Source organism: Syngnathus floridae, chromosome 4 (genome assembly GCF_059516105.1).
Source record: "Syngnathus floridae isolate MCC-2025c chromosome 4, RoL_Sflo_1.0, whole genome shotgun sequence".
Classification (NCBI taxonomy): domain Eukaryota; kingdom Metazoa; phylum Chordata; class Actinopteri; order Syngnathiformes; family Syngnathidae; genus Syngnathus; species Syngnathus floridae.
This window is the reverse complement of record NC_142416.1, coordinates 17,439,547-17,465,406: the sequence shown is the minus strand read 5'-3', so window position 1 is coordinate 17,465,406 and position 25,860 is coordinate 17,439,547. Positions and strand designations below refer to the sequence as shown.

General features: G+C 43.1%; 1 protein-coding gene across 2 annotated transcripts in view; it reads left to right on the top strand.

Moving 5' to 3' along the window:
- sdk1b (sidekick cell adhesion molecule 1b) overlaps window positions 1-25,860 on the top strand; it is a 138,609-nt gene that overhangs the window by 107,442 nt on the left and 5,307 nt on the right. For both annotated transcript variants that reach the window (XM_088374446.1, XM_088374447.1), the window contains 19 exons: window positions 1,744-1,859; window positions 3,558-3,753; window positions 5,350-5,448; window positions 6,245-6,436; window positions 9,350-9,471; window positions 9,529-9,641; window positions 10,670-10,820; window positions 12,320-12,554; window positions 12,832-12,947; window positions 14,666-14,852; window positions 15,656-15,754; window positions 18,193-18,387; window positions 20,691-20,892; window positions 21,551-21,654; window positions 21,733-21,803; window positions 22,490-22,622; window positions 22,913-22,969; window positions 23,039-23,140; window positions 24,305-24,420. In XM_088374446.1, the coding sequence (XP_088230572.1) occupies window positions 1,744-1,859; window positions 3,558-3,753; window positions 5,350-5,448; window positions 6,245-6,436; window positions 9,350-9,471; window positions 9,529-9,641; window positions 10,670-10,820; window positions 12,320-12,554; window positions 12,832-12,947; window positions 14,666-14,852; window positions 15,656-15,754; window positions 18,193-18,387; window positions 20,691-20,892; window positions 21,551-21,654; window positions 21,733-21,803; window positions 22,490-22,622; window positions 22,913-22,969; window positions 23,039-23,140; window positions 24,305-24,420 (2,606 nt within the window). The remainder of the gene's footprint in view (window positions 1-1,743; window positions 1,860-3,557; window positions 3,754-5,349; window positions 5,449-6,244; window positions 6,437-9,349; window positions 9,472-9,528; window positions 9,642-10,669; window positions 10,821-12,319; window positions 12,555-12,831; window positions 12,948-14,665; window positions 14,853-15,655; window positions 15,755-18,192; window positions 18,388-20,690; window positions 20,893-21,550; window positions 21,655-21,732; window positions 21,804-22,489; window positions 22,623-22,912; window positions 22,970-23,038; window positions 23,141-24,304; window positions 24,421-25,860) is intronic.

Below are 25,860 nucleotides of genomic sequence, written 5' to 3'. Positions count from 1 at the left end.
AAAGTTTTCCAAGAACTGTTTCAGTGTAACCAAACGACACCATTTTAAGTTTAAAAACTCAGAATCGGGATTGATTATTTATTTAAATTTTAGTAATAATTTTAAATCAGGATTTAACTATTTTAATTGGGAATGTGTCAAGCCTTGACAGAGAAATGCTGTGGTCATAGTACACAGCCCTGAGGGACTCCAGTGCTTAGGGTTTTTGTGTCCAAGTCTTCCAAAGCTTTCAGCCCAGCATTTTTGTGTTAGCGCACTTGTTTGTGCTTTGCCCTACCATTGGTCAGAATTTAACGCACCTCTTGCTTGGATTGGCTCCAGCTCACCCGCCATCCTAATGAGGACACGCGCCAAATAAAACGGATGGGCGCCTAGTGCATATTTACCATAATTGAACGACCACACATCAATGAATTTGTCTTTATGGGAGTTCAGATGCCCTTTTGTCGGAACTTGGCTCCGACGTGACCGTAACTCGGCTTGGTGCTTTTAATTTCCAATCAAAATGCTCTTTGCTCAGAGTCGTAAAAGATGGAGCCACTTAAGCACGTGATGTTTTTTTTTTTTTCAATTTGTTGTGTTTCAAGTATTTTGTAATTAAAAGCGGACGGCAAACCCGCTCGTCACCAAGTGGACAGCTTTATAGACTCCAAAGCGTAGCTCATTAACGTGATTCGGAGGGCGTGGAGGCACTCGATGAGTCACGTTCTGTCTTATGTGAAGCTGACTTGTCTTCTAATAGCATTTCTCTCCTGCTGCTGCTCTCCCGCACTCTGGCATACGTGCATAGTGAGATTTCCCCAGAGGACCGAGTTTAGTCTTTTATCTGGAGCTACGAGCTGCCGGGGTTAAGAAGCCGGGCCCCAAGAGTGCACTCAGCATGGCGGGGGGGGGGGAGCATCTTTAGCATCAATTAATCTCCGTCTCACTCGCTCTTTCGTAGCTGCCTCTCCACTTTTCCCATTTTTCACCAAGGTTTTATTCCAGGGGCTCCCTTATATGATATAAAAAGGGCACTCCCGTCATGGAGTATTATCACTCTCCAACGTCCCCCGTGCATGGACGTAAACCTCTTACTGTGTAATCGCCGGAACGTCTGCCCACACACTCGTGTCACACGCCGGAACGTCTGACCACTCTGGTAGTAAGACGAAATCTTTCTCTTCGGAACATGTTAGCCATATTAACATCTCTCCTAGGCGCTGTGCTTTCAAATTAAACTGATAATAAGACTTAAAAATGAGCTGGCATTTAAATGCTACGTCCCTCGGCGCCTCCACTTAATCACTGTCTGCTCCAAACACTTTTCTGTTTTGATCTTAAAAGTTTCCATGCACTTTGCGAATGATTACCATTTTTTTTTTTTTGGCTTTTGCGTCTTGATGGAATAAATGCGTTTGTATTTTTTCATAATAACGGACGAAGAAGTGAGTCATTTTCGTTCAGCTCTGGAAGAATGCAAGAACAATCATGGACATAAAGTAACCATGATTATTTTCGGACGGATATACATTTCTATAGAAGTTTTCTGCATGTTTTTCTTCTAAAGTGCTCAGGTGATGTGATAAAAAAAACTACAATGCCCAATTTTTTTTCCCTATCCGCAAATTTGAATACCAGCATATATTTGTGCATTGTTTATTCCATTTCTGAGTTTCTGATGTGTGTTTCATTTCATCCTGTCCTTTTGACGAACCGTCACAGCTAGCTAAATATGCTGCGTGTGTTCTTGTGTGTATGAAGTTCCCACAGCTCCACCGCAGGAAGTGGAAGTAGTCGCAATCAACTCCACCACCATCCGCTTCACGTGGAATCCGCCGCCTCAGCAGTTCATCAACGGCATCAACCAAGGTTACAAGGTAAACGCATCACGATGACATCAAAACGGTGACAAGGTAAAACTTTTTTAAAAACCTTCAGAATATCTCGATCCTGATGGTAAAATTTGAAACGTTATTAAAAGGCGAAACGTTTTAATAATACAAAGGTCACAAGTATCGACCCTTTTGCCCTGGATATAATTACACAGCTTATCATTTTGTAATATATTTATAATTTTACAAAGGTTACTTAATATCATATTACGCTTCCTTGGACTTTTTTTTTCCCGCATTCATTCCGATAAGATCATCAAAAAACTTTCTACCTGTTAGTCACACGTCGCATTTCGGCGATGTAAAAAGCAGGGATGGGATGCCGTGTGGTTTTTAGCCTTTTAAAAGTGAACTTGGCTTGGTAAAAACGGCAAAGCTGTGATTTATGTCAGCTTGTGATGAGCACTCTTCAATGAATTCAACTCGCCTCGTGTCTGCGGTCCACATCCAACATGTAACTATAGCAACCGTGTGACCGATCCCTTTTGGCACCCTTTGAGGGAAAAAAAAAAAAAACTGGCGCGGGAGAGAGAGGTTGTTTGAAGACTTCCATCAGATGCTCAGGATGCCAAATCAGCATTCTTTTACTGTGCCCAAAATGTACTACGGCGATAATAAACGACAATAGAAGCCCTTATCTCGCCAAGGCAGGCCTAGGCTGCAGTGCGGCACCCTGAGGCGTGGAATAAAAACGGCCACAAGAAAGTGTCCGGGTGTCGCTCGCGTTCTCCCCAAATGGAGGTCAGCGGCACGTTCAAGTTGTTGATCGGAGCTTTTGACGCCGAGTTCGCAATTAAGACTGCTGAATCATTTCAATCGGGAAAATTTGATTTGATATGCGAGTAAATGGAGCTTGGTCTCGGGATAAATCAAACTCATAAATCAAGGTATGATTATTAGTTTTGGAATTCCAACAGCCCATTTGCAGATGACGCTATCAAGCCGCATAATCCTAACTACATTCATCAAATAAATCGACACATTCGGATTAGCGTTGTCGACGCGCTGCCGGCTGTGGACACGGTTGCTCGTAATTAATAATTTGGCTTTCAAAGGGATTGCTTAAAAAAAAAAAAATCCCTGCTGCAATAAAATGGAATCTAATGGAGCCCAGTGTATCCCGGGGGGGAATGTGCAATGTGTGTTCATTATTGATATTATGTGCTAGTTTTGCCTTATCAACAGTTTGCTCGTGTAATCGTTGATCGTTCAACACCTGAAAAATGTAATTAGGATATCTCAACACGCTGTGAGTACAATACATCTCACCTCAGAAGCGATTAGTCACTGCTGTTAGTACCATGACAAATGGAAATGTGCACCCGGTAGAAATATAGCATTAATGCATCATTTAGATTTCCATTAGAATGCTATTTTCACGGAGGGAGGGGGGGGGGGTGTTGGAACCGCCCGTCCGTCTGCTAATTCATTGTCGGTGGGCGGGCGAGTAGAGAGATGCTATTTGATAGATGAAGCAGTGAATGGTTCGGGATCTTGTGAAACTGCCGCAAATTTATGAAGGAGAACGAGCCGGCAAGACGTTGGCTGTCGTCGAAAACTGACTGCGAACTCCTTTTGCCCGAATAAGAAAAATGGATGAATGGATCATCTCAGGAGAATTCATATGCCGATGGCAGTCGAGATGAACTTTAAATATTAACGTTCTCACTTTACCAACTGTAGCTGCTGGTCTGGCCCGAACAAGCTCCGGAGGATGTCACCGTGGTAACCATCACCCCGGATTACCCCAGCTCGCGTCACACGGGGCTGGTCGGTGCACTGAAGAAATTCACCTGGTACTTTGCCTCTATCCTGTGCTTCACAACACCTGGAGATGGCCCACGCAGCCCACCCACCATGCTCCAAACACATGAGGACAGTGAGTAGACACACATTAATGGGAATGAAGTACTGGTTCAGTAAAAAATAATCTTATTAATAATGCAAATGTTTTGGCAAACCCGAGTGGGTTTGCTTCTTTGCCACAAGATGGCGCTTCATTTATTCATACAGTAACACAGTAAATCAGCCAAACACAGGTTTGTTTTTCTTGCCGTAGGCTGAGTGAGGAGGTTTAAAAAAATCCATGTCATCATGGATCCGTGGCCCCGACAAGCCACAAGACGGCACAAAAGCTTTTTTATATTTTTTATACTAGACATGGCTTTGGCTTGAGCAGAGCAACTGCAAATAACAGAGAATATATTCCCCCAAAATATCTTGTTCACACTTACTAACTCCATTTCTTAAGTTCAAATTCTTGAGGGTTTTCTTTTCAATTTCACACAAACCTCTCAATCAAATTTAAATAATCAAATTTCCCAAAACTATTTTGTGGCCACAGTACAAATAAACCACCCCAAAAATGTCATCCAGATTGCACAGTTGGAAGCAAATTGAATTGAACTTGCTAAAACCCATTTAACATATTCAGGTGTTTCTATCTGTCCAGTCTCATTAGATCAGCTTCTAATTTCATCATATTACCGTTTGGTCCTGTGGATCCAGGGGAAATTGCAGACGTGGATCAAACTTTGCCTGCTAAGTCATAGTGATTTTACAAATAGCAAATATTTAAGTCTGGTCACTTAATCATTTTCCACTCTTTATTGTATACAAGGAACATTTCATTTTCTATTCACCGTCAATTCAGGCAAGGCGTTTTATTTATATATTGCTCAAAGTGTGTGTTGCCAGCATTTTTGTCAACATTTTAAGTCATTTCAAAACCAAAGGAAATCATTGATTTCACTTCCAAGCATAGTCAAGGAACAGATTCAACTCAAATTTTAAGGCGGCATTGTATATAAGTAGAGTACGCGCACGGCCGCACCGTCAAAGTAAACACAATGGCCAATGGCCGACAGACAAGCCATTATGAGCATGCAGCAATTATTGAGTGGGAGACTGGCTATGAGGAGCCATGCACACACACACACACACACACACACACACACACACATGCATGCACATAATCGTTGACGGGCATTGATCGGGTGCTGGGCGTGTTGCAGGGTTAACGGTGGGTGTAATTCTTGCTTGATGATGGTTTTGTGTGTGTGTGTGTATTTGTGTGTATGTGTGTGTGTGTTATTGAATGTCTCAGCTGAATAGCTTAATCGCTCTGCTGGGAGAGGAGCTTAGAGAGCCATAGATGAGATGAAATATGGCCGGCACGCATGGACAAGCGTGTGTGTGTGTGTGTGAGCGCAGCAGTGGTCAATAGCAGCATGATTGGTTGGCAGCGTGATAATAGCATGTGCAGACACACGCCACAACTCCGTGTTTTGTGCTTCTCGCTACTCGACTGTAATATTCTCTGACTTCACAGACTTTCTGACTCAAGAAAGATTTTTCCAAAAATATTTGTCAAAGAGGACCTCCACCAAGGCTTGAAGTTGGGGTACTTCAGCAGTAGCTTGTATTCTATCCAAATATGCCCAACAACATGGAATGTTTTTTTTGTGTTTTACAGCACCTGGGCCAGTCCGCCATTTGAGCTTCACCAAAATCTTGGACACGTCCGTGCAAGTCAGCTGGGCGGAGCCTGAAGAAAAGAACGGCATTGTTACCGGTAAGTTCACCCTGTTTGCCCTCATTTTGCGTGACCGATTTGTCATCCTGCTCATCTCCACTCTGTGCAGCTTGTCTTTTCATATTAGCTCCAGCACACACACACAAACACTTTCTTGTGTGTACTTTCTCATGGTCAAAACGCACATCCTTGTCTTTACGGTGCAGATATGAGGATAGTTTGGTTACTTTATTGATGCCGACCAGATGTGTTGACTGGAATGAAGCGGCACGTTATCTTTATCGCTCAGTGCAGACGGTGTTTTGTAAACTCCGTTTTATAGGCCACCACTTCCCTTTGGCGGAGATGGCGCAACAAACTTAGATACCTGTCGAAATCCCCCAGCGCAGAGCACGCTTTGTAACGGTTGGCCACACTGGCTGGAATGGCGGCAAAATTCCACTTCTCATAATTCGCCGACAGCACTAAGTCCACGGTGAAACAACACCAAGCTGAGGTGGCGCTCAGGATTTGTCTTAGCCGCACAGCAGAGTGTGAGAGGACCTAGTCAATCCATATTTCTTCTTTTATCCTCTACCTGCTTTTCATCCTGCGCCCGGTGAGCAGAGGGACTCACGAGGGACCGGGCGAATTCCCTCCTGGGCTTCACACAAACACAGGAAGATGGCTTTCACACACACGTTTGAAGTTGCCAGAGTGGAATGTGTGACTGTGAAGGTGTGATGGGACAGACAGAAATTCAGAATTTTTATTTATTTATTTTTTTATTTAATTTTATTTTATTGCCCGGCACAATATACAAGCACCTCTTTAATCACGGCATGCCCACCCCCAGGCTATACACTGTGGTGGGAGGTGTTTGGCGTGCAGTCCAGGCGTGAAGAACGAGCTCTGTCCAACTCTACGCTGCAGTACCAACTCACGGGCCTCACCTCCACCACCACCTACACGTTGAAGGTGGCCGCGCTCACCGCTGCCGGACGGGGCGTGGTCACGTCGGCCAATATCTCCACGGGCGTCCCTCCAGGTATGACAGTCTTAAATGCAGGCTATTTCATTTTTTTATTTTACTTTAACCAATCATGACACTCAGTTTCTTATTATTTTATATTTAAATCATGGATTTTCAATAGTAAGTAATACCCACTTAACCCAAAATAGCATAATCAATCAATCAGGCCCACTTTATCAGGTGATAATTTGGCGTCTGTCTTCATGTCCTTATACACGGGGGCCAACTCTCGGTTATGCCTGACTGCGCATGAATAATCAGTCTGAGTCAGACCAACACGCAGAATTTGTGATTTGCTGCATCTGAACTTTGCCTGCTGAGTGAGCGTGATTGGACTTGTTCAGATCATCAGCAGTCATTCAGACTGACTTGAAATGTCTGTGCTCGGACCGACAAGAGGTCATCAAAAAAGAAAACCTCCATAAAAAAAGAAATTGGCAAAGTATAATGAGCCAGAGCAAGATTTGTCCTAAAGCCAGGAAGTCTTAACAAGGAGGTAGAGGAGTGTAAAAGCAGGATTTGTGTGTGTGTGTGCGTGTGACACTTTCCAATGACTAATTCATGAATAAAAGCAGGAAGAGTGAGAACAAGATGAATGCAGACAGTTCTTAGATTCACAGGATATTCATTAATTCATGAAAGCAAAACTAGTCAAAGAAAGACAGGGGCCAAAGGATTAAAGATTCTCAAACGGAACAAAAGAATGAACAGAGAGACTTGGGATTCCCGCTTTCTTATCTCGTATCTCTATTCATGTATTCATGAAGTTCACTGCATTTGATCATTCATCACAGCCAGCCGCCTGATGTCAACATCATCATCGCCATACCGGCTTACAGTTGTCCTTTTGTCGCACACGTGCACACGATACACAAAGAATTTGTGTGTGTGTGTGTATTTGTCTTTTTATTTATGGATATATTAAAAAATAACGCGGTTGCAGAATCGTACGGATTACAGCTGATCACAAGAGACCACTTAGAGCATCTACAAATAGTTTTTTTCCCACGCTTTGCCGACTGACATTTTATTAACAGAAACAAGCTTGTACATATATTGCCAATGTTCCGCCTGCCAGGCATGTTTCCAGCAGGGAAGATGTTTTTTTAATATTTTAGTATATTTTTAATATTTCCTTCGAGGTGTGCAAATTAAAAAGTCTATCACTGATGTGTAATGTATTCCAGATCATAACTGGTGAAAAAAAATAATTGCTCTGTATGCCATTGAAGGAAGTAAACCATGCAATTATATAATCGCTGCAAATTGTCTCACACATTGCGTTCAGTAGCCATAACATTAGGTGCATCTGCATTTAATGATATCCCATAAAAGTTCTGTAATGATGTTTTGTAAGAGATGCAGTCATTTAACAATGTCTGCGTCATCATAATAATAATTATTATGAATATTATTATTTTTATTTATTTTTTGGTTACATTAATAATGCAGTTTGGTAAGTATCCGGTGGTTATAAAAAGTCTAAACACCCCTTGTTTTTTGAGGTAAAGAAAAATGACAGCAAGATTAAAAATGTTGAAACATTTTCAATCATTAATGCAGCCAATTTGGGAGTCAGCGCACACACCTGCCAGCTTTTAAAGTGCCTCTGATTCACCCCGAATCAAATGAGCGCTTTGCCCAAAACCTTCAAAAAGCTTCAAAGCAAACTAATGTCAGGAAAAGCCTACCAGAACATCAGAACTTTGTATGGCGCTAATTGGAGGTACTTAAAATAATCGTGAGTGTGTGCTGATTCCAATCAAAGGAGTTTGGTTAGTTGTGAGCAGAAACACATATAGGAGGGTGTGGACACTTATGCAACTGCATTGTTCCAGTTCTTTTTACTTTCCCTACGAAGCAGATTTTAAAAATTCTAGTATTATGTCGCAAGTGTCACATTATCGGCGGAGAAAGTTTTGAAATGATTTTGCTTCACACAAAACCTGACATTTGAACAGGGGTGTGTAGACTTTTTATATCCACTTAAGTTGTGTACTTTACATACATAAATCCAGTACATGGTGTAAAAGAAAAGATATGACGAAGCGAAGGCTTTCTCCCGGCTGCCCACAACACATTGAGCTCGCTGACAGTTCCCCTTCATCCGTTATTGCCGCGGGGATGGAGCAATTAACGAGGGTCAAACGTGATTAACGAGGCTCGCCGCCCGCACTTGTCTGGCCCCGACGAACTTACATTGCACCGCACATTTGATTCATCGCTAACCGCCAGACATTAATCTTCTTTGCATCGGATCGTCACGCCATATAGTTCATCGCAAACTTTGAGGGGCTTGACTTCAGTTTCAAGTCGGCGTTTCCCAAACCTGCATGGTAAGCATTTGCAACCTGACCTGTGTGCGTTCAGACAAAACTTTCAAAAACTAGCATTTTACCTCAATTCTAAATAACCACAACCGAGATTATATGAGTGAATCAAATGTTCAAACCTTTACCGCTTTCTGACCACTGTAGTTATGTCCTCCTTCCTATTTACATATAGAGAGCACAAGACAAAATAAGCTATCTTGAGGGAGTTGGTGGGGGCACCTTTGTAATTTCATATTCAGGTAGAAACATCAAAAATAATCCTCCCCGTGGCTCGGAAACAAGAGATTATTCATATTCGACATCACACATCAGGTGATTGACATCCTGCCGAGATTGTTCCATTTTACCGAAGCCTTGCTTCTTCTTTTAATTTACCATTGAACAAATTGGTTTTCCATGGAGCCATACTTATTATCACAAGTCCCCAACCCGGCGGATATATCGAGTTACACTACGTTTTTTTTACTCCCCTTAATTTTCTACTCGTTCTCCTAAAATTTCAGTTTGCGCTCTTAAATAAACGAGAATCCTAATATACGTGTATCTGTAAAAGAGTGTTTCTCCTTTCCATCCATATGAACTTTGTGCGTTCCAGAACTTCCTGGCGCTCCCTCCAACTTGGTCATCTCCAACATCAGCCCTCGGACCGTGACCCTGCGCTTCCGACCCGGTTCCGACGGCAAGACGGCCATCTCGCGATGGATCGTCGAAGGCCAGGTGGGTTTGCGCCTTTCCCAACCTGACGATCCTTGACGAAATCCTCGCTGCTCACAGGTGGTGAAGGAGGACGGCGCCGAGGACGCCTGGAGGGTTGTTTACCAGCTGGACAACCAGGCGGGCGCTGACAGTTTGGAGATCCCCAACCTCACTCCCTTCACTCAGTATAGGTAAACGACAAACACACCATCTCATTTACGAACACACACAAACACACACAAACGTCGCTTCTCTTCCAAATGTTACTCTCTGGCAGTTTTTGCTGTATTGCAAGCCTAAAGTGAAGTCAGATAAATCACACAGACAGTTCCAGATGAGGCTTTTTCTTTTTTTTTTTTTTTTGTTTGTCAGCACCTTCACAGCTACAGCATGCAGATCCTCATTACCCTCCCCAAATGGCGCAGTGGAAGAAAGAAGGCGGGCAAGGTAGAGAGAAAGGGATGAGGAAAGGGAGAAGAAAAGTCATTAGAGTGTGGACAGAGTAGTGAGGAGGAAAAGCAGAAAGCCACGACACTTGGCCAACTCCAATTTGTTCTGCTTTTATTTATTTATTTTTCTCCTAGGAAATCACGGAAATGGAAATAATCTGTCAAACTGTCAACGTCCATGCCTGACGTTTATTAACTTACAGGCAACGCTTTAAGAAAAGTTTTAACATTTGTAACTGTCATGCGAGCGTAAAACTATGTTGATAAGTTCATATTAAGACGTGAACGTAATTCAATAATAGTCAACTTCAATAACAAGTGTAATAATGAAAAGAAATCTAGACGGGTACCACTGGCGGAGCTAGAGGGGGGGGCCGCCGGGGCACTGCCTCCCCCCAATTGGGTGTCTTTTCAAGGAATTTCTTTTCCACATTTCTCCTCGTTCCCTTTAGGGAACATAGAGTAAATGTTTATCAGTGTTTTCTGATAACTTAAAAAAAAAATGTTTTGCATATCCCCTGAGATACAACACTTTGTGTCTTCACGTTCAAAGGTAGTGACATCATTTCACCCTCACCCTTTTTTTTTTTCCATATCTTCTGCCTGTGAAGGTGTGATGTATGTGAATTTCTCACACCCCGATTAACACCATCAGCTGGATAAAAAAAATCTGACGACAAGGCTCGTCCTAATAATTCCACAAACTCTAACTTTATTTTATTTCCCACCTGCTGAATGACCTTTCTTGTTGTTTCGTGCTCTCTCCGCAGGTTTCGGATGCAGCAGGTGAACATCGTGGGCTCCAGTCCCCTTAGCAGCCCCTCCAGGCTGATCCAAACCTTACAGGCGGCCCCTGACACGCACCCGTCCAACCTCACCGTGTTGTCTCCGACGCAGAGCGGCCTTTGCTTCAGGTGGAAGGTACTCGAATACAAACTACTTTGCTTGATGGGGAATCATCCGTGCGGCGCTCAGGCTGTTATCCGTGTTTGCTCATTAGCATTCGTGCCGTGGTGAAGGCACTCGCACGCCGTACCTAATTAGAAGCACACATACTTGAAATGTACTTAAGGACAGAAGTAACAAGAAAGAAACAGACACCAATAGCATTTCTTTTCAAAGCTGTAATGTAATTGAACAACCAACCAATCAAATTTATCATCATAGTAACTACTTTTCCGGGATAATTAGGTCAAAGGTTTTTGGCGGGGGCGGTAAGGATTAGGGATATCTCGCTTCCAGAAGTGCGTTGCATCATCCTCGTTAGATCCCCCGGTTCACATTCGTCCATGCCGCTGCTGTCCCTGGTTTTTCTGGCTAATAAATCCCCAAGGGCTCAGCCGTGCTTGACTTTACCGTCTTTTTTTTTATGTCATGTCGTATTCCATGGAGGTTGAAAAAAGGACAAAGTAAACAGTTAAAAAGTACATATATCTGTTTTCAAACAGTAAAAGTAAAAAAAAAATACTCAAGTGAAGTACCTGAAAAGTCGACTTAAAAAACAGAAAATACTTTGTTAATCTAGAAGATAGCAGGTAAAAATCGACTTAAATACAGTGAATTATTGAATTGACTTTTTATTTTTTTCACGTCTTCAGGCAGAGAATTTTGTGACTTCCCACTGTTTTCTTCTTATTGGTGCAAACAACATTGTCATCATATCCTTACAGTATCTCTCGCTAACAGCTCAAACATGTGAAGCGGAGAAATTTTCCATTTAAGGAATGGGAACGAGAGCATCGCCCTGTCAAATCAAACTTTGACAGCATCCACGCTACCTGTGCGGCATAGCAATTTTTTTTTTTAACCAGCACGCTAGCGCAAAACCTCTTCAGCTATCCGAAGCTGTCTCCACAGAGTAGCATTACGAGTCTTGTTATTGCATAGAGAAAGAAATAAAAGTCAAATTTGATGTCAACCGTGCAATAATAAGCAGTGGCCGATGCCCGCTATATTTATCCGTGGCCGTGGAAGCTCTTTTACGCGGCGAATGGATGGTAATAAATAATGACACGGTGGAGAAATTGAGGTGACAAAGCATAAAGGGTAAAGGGGCATGCAGGGTGACGATGACAGGAAATGAGAGCGGAAACGAGGATGACGATGCTGACAAAAACCATGATGAAGGGTGAGCGGGACACGGGAGTGGAGGGCGATTGGGAGATGGGATGCCAAAGTGGACAAGATTGTAAAAAGGTTTTTAAGATCTACTTAAGATTCCCGCACCATCTGTGTCATTCAAATGACCATGGTAAAAAAAAATAAAAATAATGCGTCCTTTCCTTGACATGACATTGTGAGACTGTCAGCTTATAAAAAAAAAAAAAACTGTCATTCCCAAAAAAAAAAATTCAGATAATGGTATGATTTCGCAGGTATTTCAGCTAAAACCTGTAATCTCTCCCCTCAATGACCTCCAGCCTCTCCCCGAGTCCGAGTACAACGGCAGCCCGGAGACGGTGGGCTACCGGCTTCGCGTGCGCAGAACAGACGGCCTGGCCGAGGATCGGACTGTGGAGGTAGAGGGGGTCACGGGTGAGGTCACCGTCGAGGGCCTGGACCCTTGGACGCACTACCGGACCCGGATACAAGCCTATAACTCTATTGGACCTGGTCCGTGGAGTGACGCAGTCTCAGCTCGCACGGCTGAATCTGGTGAGTAGAAGAAAAATATACCATATATATATATTTTTTTTTTCTTCAAATGCCAGAAGCTAAAAAAAAAGAAAAAGAAATGTATCTAGCAGCAGTGTGGCCATTGTTGCAGTATTCCGTATTGTAAGAAGACACAATGGGTGCTGTCAATCTTCGTACTTCCTGACTTTGCTTTACTTCTCTGTCACTAAGGAAGGATGGTGGAGGTGATTCAGATAAAAGACCAGATTGATTGCGAGTACAAAGTAACACTGACTCAAATGTGTCTCCCCCACAGTCCCATCAGGATCTCCCGTCAACGTGACTGCCGACGCCGTGAGTTCCACCAAGATTCTGCTCACGTGGTCTCCTGTCCCTCAGGAGAGGCGGAATGGGGCAATCCTCGGTTACAAGGTGCGCATAACACATCTTACACACACCATTAACACCCAACCCAAACTTTCGCACATTTGCAAAAAAAAAAAAGAAAGAAAAGGCCAGACATGATGTAATGTCTGGTAACTGCAGTATTATCTAAAGATAACTCCAAGTTCCTGCATCTTTGACTAACTAATTGCATGCTTTCATCTTGTAATACTTTTTTATTAGGTTTGTTACTTTGTTTCCTCTCTCTAGTTCTAACAGAATAAATAATAGACAGTTTTTTTTTAATGCTGTGGAATGCCACAAAATGGCACCCCAAAGTGAGCACGACTTTCACAGTGGACTTTTATTTTTCGTTTATACGGGTATCCCCACATTTGACTCTTTTCACCAATCATCTTCACTTCCTTTATCTGTCACCTTTGAGGCAAAAGGATTTTTCAGTTTAAAATATTTAATTGTCGAGTCTGTCTATTTTTATGCCCTGGCGGGTGTGCCCTCCTCGCCCCCTCCCCCTCAGGTGCTCAACGGCAGGATAATGCCGTCGTAGCCTTGCATGGTTGGTGAGAGGAATACCAATTGGTTGTTTACCAGCCTTGTAGCAAAAAACAGCTCGTTAGGGCTACTTTTCCTTAAATTGATGCATTTATTGTGAGGAGGGATGGACAGGCGATGCCTCAAACCATCAACAGCTTTGACATAGATGACTTCCCATGACATCAATCTTTGCTTGTCTGTCATTTTCTGAAAATGTCTGAGCGAGTTGTTCTGTACATGCCAAACTTATTCCAAAATGCTACTTAGGAAAAAGGAAGAAAAAAAAGAGAGAGGAAGTGGTTTTAAGGCCTTAACACACAGTGAGATATATTGACATGACAAAACGCAAGATGAAGATGATCCATCATCAAGGTGTCAACCCCGATAAGAAACGACAATCTATCAAACGTGCACAATGTCACAAAGCTCTTCATCGAAATCAGGACATAGATAAATAGTAGCGCCAGACGAAGACAAGATATGTGCACTTTTTTTTTTTTCTTTCTTCAAACTGCTTTTCACAGCCTCCCCCCACGCATCCCCTGAGGATTTATTGTAATGTACGTTGTTGTTTTGATCCGAGAATAAAAGGACGACACGCAGCTTTGTGTCTGTGTTTTTACAACACGAAGAAAAAAAAAACTATTTTGGCTAATGTGATGTAGAAATTGTGTCCGCGTCTTAATCTGCAAAGGAGATGAATAAAGGCGGATTTGTTTCCACTTGTGTTGACATGCGCGTGTTAATATGCAGGAAACAAAATAACTCCAGCATCCATTGTTTGGAGGTTTCGACTAAAAAGAAATCTGCTTATATAATCCGTTAGCCCCAGAGTGCATGGCACACTTATATTCTTCCCTGGTGTGTGCCCACTGTGCTGAGAGATGACAAGCAGCTGCCAGCAGTGCTCGCTTCCGTTCGCCGTTAGACGCCCGATAGCTTCTTCTGCCAGCTGCCACCAGCGGCTCCTGACTTTTCGCTCGGCGCTCCCTTCAAGTCACAACTGACATTTTCCTTTCCGCGCTCTTGTAAGGTGAGGCAGTGAGTTGGAAAAGCCGAAGGAGACCCCCCCCACCCCCGCTTCGACATAAATTCGCACACGTTCAGCACAGTGGGCTAGTGGTTAGCACGTTTGCCTCACAGTTCTTTGTGGAGTCAACAGACTTCACTAAAATGCTAAAATGTGTGTTTGCCCGTGTGTGTGTATTCAGGTGTTGTACTCCGAGAAGGACTCACAACGTCCTCCCAGTGTGCTTTTGGCGGAAGGAGAGAGGAACGCGTCGCTGCTTCTCGGCGCGCTCAGGAAGTACACCGTATACTCGCTGCAGGTGTCGGCGTTCACCAGGATGGGCGACGGACCCCCCAGCAGCCCCGTGATACTGAGAACCAAAGAAGACGGTAGCAACTCTTTCAGCAACAAGTTTTCAGCTACACACACTAGGGTTAAAGTTCGATAACGGAGACTCTCCACACTTCGCTTTTTAGCCATAAGTACGTATGAAATTGTGAATATAAAAATATAAGTCATCCTCCTAGCAAGTCATATGTTATTATATGTCCGACTTTGGCACGCTGCAGCATCTCAAGGCTCGTTTTCCAACCTAGTGTCACGGGGACCTTTCAGTTCATCCGTAAGTGTGGAATGAAGCATCAGGGCGTGCATATTTTCACACATTCATGGTGGAAGTTGGGCTAATAACCATCGTAGCAACCTCTACTGGCCTTTTTAAATAATGAAACACCAGCACAAACACACACGTACGCACACATCACCGAGCGCTGTCACATTTGGAAAGTTTTTCTCATTTCAGGCTAGAACCTGAACAAGTCAATTTGTCAAAGGATAATGATCCTGCCTTGTGTGTGCGTGCGTGCGTGTGTTCCTAAGGGGTACGTGGGTGGGTGAGTCACAATGACACATTTTTGATGGTGTGGAACATGTACTTCAATCAGGTTCAAAAGCAGACGCAATGGGGTTAAGAAAAAAAAAATTCTATTTTTCGCATCTTTCAAGGCATGTGTTAAAAAATTTACAAGACATTCTATACAGTTTGTGTGTGCGCGAAGGGCAAAAAAAACCCTCGCTCCCACTTATTTACATTTAATGTAAGTGCCCGAGATGCTCTGCAGCTCTTTTTATATTATTTGTGGTCCGCTCGGCTGACAACTCCCATTTGTATTTTTCTCCCGCCTCCCTTTAGTCCCAGGACCCCCTGTCAGGGTGGTGTTCCCAGAGGTCCGCCTGTCATCGGCTAGGGTGGTGTGGGAGCCTCCCACAAACCCCAACGGCATCATATTAGGTATGACACACACGCACATAGGGGAGGAGGGGGGAGGAGGGTTAAACATTATCATCCAGTAGTTTACTTTTAGTGGAGCTGAAGGACCACTTCCCATTTACAAAGTGAGCGAGCACACAAGGAACGTCAAAAGATAATATTTTAAAGCTATTGTGAGTGTGAATGGTTATTTGTCTATTCGTCTCTTGCGATTGCCAAAATGCCACAAGATGGCGCCAAAGCAGTATTTTTAGTTTCGTTTTTCAGTGAAAGGCGGTGGATTGGTTCCCGAAAAAATAATACAATAATTATGACTCTAATTGTGTTCAAATGTTATCGGTATGGACGTTTCCCTAGCAGGGATGTTCATTTTTACGTAATGCTCTTTTAATTATAGTGTCAACAACAATCGCCTGCAGCCATAGGCTGAGCTGCACTTCATTTGCTTCCAAACAAGACGTGTGACGAACACGACCCGTACCTAACATGTTCCGTCTGACAACTCGACACGCCTGTGTACTGTATACGCCATACTCAAAGATTGAAAAACAAATATATGTACTAACCCACACAGCCTGAAGAATGACTCTAAACCAGCTTATTATTGATAAGATTCAAAATCTATAAACACACCACGGGACAGCTACCTCATTGAGGAGGCAGTATTTGTGTTTTGTATGGTTCCGCCAGCGTCAAGGATGGAGAAACACTTGTCCTCACAGCGGGGCATTGAGTTGAGCAGGACAGTGTGAATGATGAGCGAGCTTAATGTAAGCAGGAAGACATTTAGAATGATGCCACTTGCCGACAGACTCGCGCACAAGCCGCCTAATCCTGCTGTGCTCGCCGGGCCCGAAGTGTGCGTACTGTGTGTGTGTGCCAACGACGTGGGGGCAAAGTGCACATAAAGTGTAAAGTCTCATTTGGTGCAAGGTGCCTTTTGTGAATAATAGCTGTTGTGTGTCCTTTAAGAGTCACTCTACATCCTGGTGCAGTCACACTGGTAAAGATTTTAAAATCCACCCATCCAGTTTTTATAGCACAGCGTCATTAGAGATGTCATATTTTGTTTTATCCTCTGTTAAGAACGACTACTGCCGTACTGAGAAGCCCAAAGAGCTGTGTCTCTGATACAGTATGTCTTTTACTGCCCCCAGGTGGCCATTTATAAATCGTCCCTTTACAAGCGCTGACTAATTTCCATGTGTGCCCTACAAGACATCTTGTATGTTCTTTGAAGCACTCCATAGAAGGATGTTAAAAATACCTTCACAAGCTTGTTAACTTGCAGCGCTTATGAGTATTTCATGAACTATACAAGCGCAGCCAAGCACGCTGAGCCGCTAGCGTCGCCATAGACGCACATTTTGCCAAAAGCCGGCGGCCGGCGTTAAATATTTATGCGCTGCATCTTTCCAGAGAGGGGGCTTTTTACAAAAATGACACAGTCCCTTTTTGTAATGGAGATTTATCCGCGTGGATCTCATCGACGGGGATGTCCCGGAGATATCCCGTACATAACTCTGAGCTGCGAAAGCGATTGTTTTGATGCTGCCGGATTTGCCATCTCGTCGTTATCCGGTAATCTGTCTCGCTCGCCGCTTACACTGTGCAAACAATCGGACTATCTGATGAGATTATCACAAAACGCCAGCGCCTGTCAGCAGATTATCGTCATAACAGTTTTACCGCTAACCAATGGTATCCGGCGCCGGGCATGTTCTCATGAGAATTTAGTCGCATTTTCAGCAAAGGGATCTGTATGAATGCTCCATTTTGGTTTTTTAAATCTGTGCCATGGTGTGACAGATTCCAACTCAATCAAAGGAACAAGATGTATTATTTTTTAACTCTTATTTTTCTCAGCCAAAGATTTTTTATCACTTTAAATATCCAATCTACATTTTTTCTTTATTTGACTTATTTATATTTAGGCCATGTTGTCTTATTTACATTAAGACCTTTTGGAATTTGATCACAAATGTTGTAACTGTCTTTTTTGCTCTTCCAGACCTCTTCCAAAAAGATTGTTTTGCATAGTGTCTGGGAATTGATCTGATTTGCTATTTGAGTCGTTTTCTTTTTTTCAATGATCAAACTAATGTGATCCGAGGACCCCTTGTACACAGCCCAAGTACAAGTTACAGTCTTTTGATTGATTAGACTGTTTATCGTGCTTTTGTGAGTGGCCTGTGGAAAAATGGACGTGGCCCCGCGTGTGTGTATGTGTGTGTGTGCACAATATATATATATATGCTGAGGTGTTAGTGTTATTACATGGCCTGCTGCACATGAGACAGGGAGAGCGAGTACACAGGGATTCCCAACCAAGGGTAAGCATGAGAGGTTAAACGTGTATATGAGAATGTCAGTGTGAACGGTCTCGCAACTATTATTTTCTCCACTTGTAAATACACCCAACTTTGGCGACACATTTGAGCATTGCTCTCCTTCCTCAGGCTACCAAATCGCCTACCGCTTGGAGAACAGGGACAGTCAACAGTGGACCACGGTGGAGGTGGGGTCCAACGGACGCCAGTTCACCGTCACCGGACTCACCCTGGAGCAGACCTACGTGTTCCGGCTGATGGCTCGCACCGCAGTGGGTTGGGGCCAGGAACATGTCGCCCTGGTGGTCACCACGGAGCGAAGAGGTAAACTTGGAACGATTATCATCAACGTGGTGTGATACCGACAGTATCTTCGTCCGGGTTCTTGCCATGTTATCGGAAATGTAGCAGGAAATATATCAGCTGATCTATCCATGCCGATGACGTACAGTGACACACAGAACGTTTTTTCATTAGATAGCGGAAGGTAGAGACAACCTACATCGTGGCCAGTCGTGTTCAATTAAACAGACCCAAATTTCATATTTTGGAACCCTGAGCAATGGTAAGCCTGCTCACAATTCAACCACTGTGTCGCCCATGAAGCTTTATGAATCTACTTGATTTATACTGTTGAATGCCGTGTCAGCATATTCAAACGCTTGCTAGACCTTGATAAGGTCTTTTTGTGGCATATAATAAAACTATATCCCCCGGGGAAGAGAAAAGATGTGTACTGAAGCTTAGAAAAAAGCCACCTATTTGAAATATTGTAACCATATCCAAATATGTTACTTCTTGCTGAAACCATTTATATATATATTTGAAAAAAAAAATAGTTTATAAAAATGAAAGTGTCAGGGGGGAATCATGCATTCACCTGCAAAATGCTATTACTCGTTGATGTGTGTTTATGGCACAACATCTCATCTCATGTAAAATTCATTGCAAAGAAATGCGCTTGCCCGCGATGGAACCCGGTGCGCAATTAAAATGATGCATGGGAAAATAAAACAACACTCACAGAGGCACGTAGCGCGTGACACGAAAACGAGGCAGCAGGTCAGCGACATGTAAAGCGCACAATCCGCCGGAAGCGACAGCCTCTTTAAAAGTCGATCCAGTTCATATCATTCGCTAATGCAAAAAAAAAAAAAAAAAGTAACCAGTAAGAACGTCAGCCGCTACACGCTTCAGGCACACGGTACAATAATTAACCTTTGACACATCATAATGATGTTCAGGCCATTTAATTTTTTACAAAAATATTGACTGTGTTCAATAGCATTTATTCTTTTAGTATTCTCAAAATGAATTAAACAATATGAGTTGTGTCACGCTTTTATATAGATTTGCCATTATGGGGGAAAAAAAAAGGTACAGTTCAAGTTGCTATTTTAAATGCTATTTTTATAAAGTTCCTAAGTTTGTGTGTGTCTTTCATGTCCAGCGTCTTAAGAAGTTAATGCATTACAATATCAGGATTAATTAAAAAGAAAATATGGGTAAGACTAGCAATTAGCATGTTTATCTCACACTTTACCTAAATGCTAATTGTAATCAGATCACTGCATGCTAAATTAGCATATGTTTATATTTTATTTGAAATTGTTCTGTAAATGTCAACATCGGCTAACAATCTTTAATAACTCTTCTCAATGCCGCTCGCATATTTAAATTTCCTCGCTTAATTCAGTCAACACGGTAAGCATGGAAATAATATCAAAAAGTCTTTTCTGTTGATTATCTTAACATATGACATTTACTTTTCTCAGGCCTGCCATCCACAGCTTGGCTGTTCCACTTCACTGGCATCCCGGCCCATTTAGAATGGTCCCATTAAGAATTCTTTCAGATGATGGCAAACAAGCCAAATTAATCCCTCGAAAAACGAAATTGGTTCTTTGATTCTGTGTGTGTGTGTCTGCGTGTGTGTCATGAGTTAAGCCATAAAACATGCCTCCCCTTTCCAGCAGCGACATTTTTAGCGAAAGGTTAAAAAACAATTGGTGAGATTTTTAATAGCAAGCAAATTGCTACGTTGTTTACCAAGGATGTTCGGATCCCTTCTACCTGTCGGCTTTATTGGGAAAAAATCGGATTAATGCAAATCAACAGGCAAATAAAATGAAATGAGGGCTCCCATGACATATTGATGAATAAATGTCATAAAAAGCGGACGAATACAAAAAATGCATAATTGGTCAAGAATTATATTTCTGGTCAGAATTTTAAAATTCCGCTATCTCGAGACAATTCAACATAAGTGGTGTTGTCAAATCTTTTGAAAGGGACTGATGGGGAAATGGGGATAAAGAGGGATGGAGGAAAGCAATCCGATTTGTCTTAATTACTTGCGATAAGGATGGATGGAGAATATAGCGAGGCTGCGTGCGCGACCGCGCTCGCCTCTATGCATGCGTGTGCACATTAATTAGACCTCGGAATGTGAATCGATAACGCTTTTATTACCGCACCTCGTCAATATCCCCCCCCGCAGCCCTGAAATTAGACAGCCACGCTCTTTTAAGCATCTCCACGCACATCGCTACTTTTGTCGCTAAGCTAACGTCCAACCTTTCATGCATTTGCGATGAATGAAACGGAATTCTTCTTCGTATGTGCAGAGCGTCCCCAGCCTCCCAGAAAGTTGGCAGTTCCTCAAGATGGCGTGGAAGCACGTCGGCTCCGCCTTCATTGGGTGACTGGCAGCTCAGGCTCCTCCCCCGTGAGGTACCTCACCGTGCAAATCAAAGAGCTGCCGGATGGCGATTGGATCACAAATATGGCGGATATCCCGCACAACCTGACTTCCTGGACCGTTGACGGGTATGCACAAGTCCATCAAGTTTTTTTTTTTTGTGTGTCTGACTTGAATTAGGTCGGAAATATATGTAAGCGGATCTCTTTGTAGAATTCTGTAACTTTGTGAGATTTGCCACTGGGACATCCTGGCAGAACACAAAAACAATCCTCGGGCCTAGAACAGTCACTTCACAAGGCACCTTCAAGCAATGTTCTCAACGTTGTCCCAATGCGTTTTTTTGCTCGACCAAGCCTCCCTGAGCTTGATGCCTTTTGTACTTCGGATCCTTTTCTTCTTTTATTCTTTTTTTGTTGTTGAAAATGACGCAACCTACTGTGCATTTTAAGGAGCAAGCACACCGGAGAGCATTCGCATGAATAAATACAATTTATTGGTTTATGTTACGAGTTCATGCTCATTGTGTTGACTCTAAGTGCGCTGTTTCTCAAAGTGAGTGATGTTATTATTATTACTCTTAGACTATTAATGCAGTCACCTTGCACAGGGGAGGAAACACAGATAAAATATTGTACTCACACAGCAGTTAAAAATGTTTTTTTTTATGCTATTTAAAACCAGGTGTAAATCTTGGTGGCTCTACAACCTGGAGAGAAACGATTGACTTATATTTGCTAACTGAGCAGAATGTGAATGGCAAATATGATCTGCTCATCCGTGCAGGTTGAAGCCGTTCACCTCGTACAGGCTGCGAATGGTGGCCACCAACGACATCGGAAACAGCGTCCTCAGTAAGGAGACGGATGCGGTCACAACTTTACAAGACAGTGAGTTATGGCAGATTTCAAAATTTCCTTGACGGAGATATGACCATCAGTCTATTGATATGAATGCTATCCTTCCAGTTCCTGAGGAGCCTCCTGAGATCCTCACAGTCAAACCATCAACTACTACCTCCGTCTTGGTCCAGTGGAAGGTAAGTTTAAATTCGGTTGAATCCCAATATTAGTAAAAAAACAATTAAAAGAAATCATATTTTCATTTGTTATTCCTTTGCCAGATTGAAATTATTTCTTTATGACCACAGTGGGTTTTCCTTTCACTACGTGAGGACCATTGACACAAATCTCGCTTCGCCGATCGACTAAGTCATAATCTGATCACATGCAGCCTTTTATGATAACCGTCCATTACCATAACTGACCATTATCTGCTCTCTTGACATGCTTCAGACACGCACACATTTGAAGTGCAGTCCAAATACATGTTAATAATTCACCGGGGTGATAAAAGCCCCGCAGAATGTGCGCTTGCTTTTAATACATTATTCATCAAAGTGGAGCACGTCAGACTAAAGTGACAATTGAAGGGGCTCGGCGGGCGAGCGAGCGAGCGACCGGGCGCCCCGGACAGCCCTGGGTGTTCTAACACGGTGGAGAGCGTCTTCACCTTCTGGCTTAATGACAAAAGCAGGAGGCTGTGAAAACAAAGTCGCCAGCGATTTCATCATCTTTTACAACCCACTCAAGCTCTGCGCACTTTAAAAGTTGTCTTTGTCAGCGTGACTTTTTTTGCTGTCAGTCAGCACTCCTGCTAGATGAAGCTCCAGAACGTCCTCGTTAGGAAATAAATGACTGATTTCTCGTGCGTGGTTCCCCCCAGCGACCCAGCGACCAACGCATCAACGGGGTGCTGACGGGGTACCGGCTGTATTATCGAGAGCTGCCAGCCAACTCGACTTTCTCTGCCGGTGTGCTCCGGGGAAGCAAAAGCACAACGGACGCCCACATTACAAGTAAATCGACACGCACGACGTCTGCATTAAAAATAATCATCAACGTGAGATCAGTTCATGAGGAGGTAGCACCTTGTAATTTTGTTTTGTGAACAGAACAAAAATCCAACCAAGGTGTTCAATTGCCTATATGTGCCACAAGATGGCGGCAAAACAGTACTTGTGTCGAAATGAAACTCCAACTTTTTTTCCTACAGAAGATAGGAATAAGAAATAGAAATAAATAAATAAAATGCAATTCATATGAAAATTCATCAATGTTCTCCTTCATTTGTCTTTCTCTTCCAAAGCCAAAAGCACCTTCAAGACAGTCAGCAGCTCCTCGCTGACAGAGTTCGAGTTGACACGTAAGTTATATCACTTGATTATATTACAGGATGAGCATGCAGGTTTATTGTACTGGGATTTTTTTCCAGAACTGAAGAAGTTCAAGCGCTACCAAATAGTCATGACCAGCTACAACATCGTGGGCGAGAGTCCTCCATCTGAACCCGTCGAGGTGTCCGTCGGAGAGGCAGGCAAGTAGAAAACTGTCAGCCTTGATTTCGACAAATCCTGTTTGTGAAGCTTTTTGAGGCAGATTATTTAAAAGTGCTTCGTTAGCCACTGTCCGCTACGAGCTTTGTTGGCTTTCACGTTTGCTGCAACATTTGGTCCAAGTGCTTCGACTATTGCTCGGGTTGCATCATTTCCGTACTGTCCTCGCTGCAGCCCTCTCTGTGTAAACTTCATTTAGAAATCTTCATCAGCATTAAACTTCTAAGGATCTTGAGCCTTTGTCAAGGTCAATTTAAAGTCAGAGTGCTTTTATTTAATTATTTATTCATTTATTTATTTATTTGCTTATTTGTTTGTTTATTTAGTTATATAATTTTGCACAGCTTGGTTCTAGTGGAAATTTTACATTCCAATGCCTGGACAAGGTGAACCAAAACACGACACTAAATTATGTTACAAAGAAATTTTTTCACTCTCTTTGTCCATTTTTTGATTCCTCTGTGTATACACTCCCAGCTTGTTGAAGCAGCCGCTATTGTTTTGATTATTGTGTTCTATCCCTGCAGTATTATGAATGAATACAAGAGTGAATGACTGATCCGCCACTTTTGTTATTGGCAGCCGGCAATAAATAAATAAACATCCAGAATGTTCTTTCTGATGAAACGGCCGAGCCATGGGTTGTTTGGCAAAGCAGCCGGTTGCAGCCGAGCCTTAAATGTTACATAGCGTGAGGCCGCTAGCCACTGTTTGAATGACAAATAGACCAGTAGGCCAATCTTGAAGCCTCCACTAATGTTTACCTTTTGCCACACAAACAAAAAAACAGCCAAGATGTTTGTTGGCATTCAGGGGAGGTTGTGCGTTTTTGTTTTGTTTTTGTCAGCTTGAGAAGGCCACGCATATCAGACGGTGAGAAATGAGCAGATGATAAGCAGCGTCCAGTGAGGTGGCAGAAATGGCTGGAGGCTGCTGATGATGAAATGCGGTGCTATGGCCTTTTTCTGTGCTCTCATGCATGTCCAAAGTTGCCAACCTTAGCCCCCCCCCTTCTAAGGCTCATTATGGAACCAAATGTGAATAATCATGTGAATTAATCATAAAATATTCCATGTTGCTGCTTCGATATAAAACAGAGCATTGCCGTGAAATCGACGTAACATCTCTCTTGGTCTCGTTCGCAGCTCCATCAGTGGCGCCCCAGTCCATCCGAGTGTCGGCCGTGTCGTCCTCCAGCCTGGAAGTCAGCTGGGACATGCCCCCCCTGGAGACTCAGAATGGACTCATCCAAGGATACAAGGTGAGGGGCACAAACGTGCGTAATGTGCGTCTCGAGGCTGTCGCTGTGCTTCAAGTGTCCTGCGGAGGGACAGAGAATTAAGTTAAGGGAACCGACTTAAATGGTTTCACTATCACCGTTTGGCCCGACAAGCCCCTCCTTCCCTTCCTCCCCTCAGTACTTCAAACACAAGGTTATCTGTCCCGCTTTGGACACATTGATTTCTGCAGCAGAGCAGAGGTGGAATGGAGACGAAAGACGGCAACGTAATATTTGCCGAGCGAAAAGAACGAGCCGAGAGCGCCGTCCCTGGAGAATCCTGATTAAGGGGAGTGCATCAAAGTGTCAGAGACGGACGGACGCGGCGACGAGGTTAAGCAGATTAAGTGCAGCGAAATAGGAGCAAAGAATGAATGTTTAATGGATTGATAGCTTCTGACTTGCGCTAATAGTCGCTCAGACAGCAGCAGGTAGCGAGCGCCCGGGCGACGTTTCTTCTCAAGAGTAGAAGAGACTTTTTCTTTCCGCCCAGGTAAATGGCTGCAATGCCCTGGTGGGCTTGTTAGACACATTGATAGAAAAGTCGACAGGTAATAGCGACTCTCAGCCAAAATCAATCACCAAAATTACACGCTGTTGAGTGCTTATCAACAGAGGCCGGCGCACAAATCAATGATTTAGTATATTACCGTGGCAACTCTTGATTAGCTTTTTAGATCCTTAACCCGACTTTACTATCATCATGTTGCCTTACTTTTTTTATTTGACTGCTTTTCAAATACAAGTATTGGGGAACCAATGATTTCTATTAATCCGTTTTGCTGCTAAAGGCACAACTTACCTAAATTTGCTACCTTGGATCTTTGTTGGGACGTACGTAAATCATTTGTTAGATTTTGTTGTTCATTACTAGGAATGAAAAAATAGTTTGCGTATGTGCTCTTTGCATTCCAACGCTGACGTTTAAATCTTTCATTCAACGTCGGGAATTGTTGGAAAAGGCTGGAACATTTCTCTCACTGTGCTTCCTGACTCAATCTGCCAGTGTCGTGCTGCCCTCAAGTGCTTTTCCTAAGGGGCTGCCTCCAAGCACTTTATAAACTGTAGAATAAAATGTGCTCATTGTGTATTGCGTCATAATCACACTTTTTTTTTTTTTTTAATTAGCTAAAAATAAACCAACTAAGTGAAGTGTACTGTCGCATCTGATCTATTCTCTCTAAAAGCTCTGGCGATTACAAGATAAAAAAATAAATAAAAAATTCTCCTCTTTGCTGCATTCATTATGCAAGAGGCTGAGCCGGCTCCCGTTGTTGCAATTAGTGTGAATCGAATAGAACGACAACTTTGCAAGCGCTTTCCATGTCGAGCCTTTATTTGCCGCCACTTAGCACCTTCATTTATTCCCGGGAAACGCAGCGAGATCACTTATTCTACAGGTGGGCGCATGAAGCATCCCGC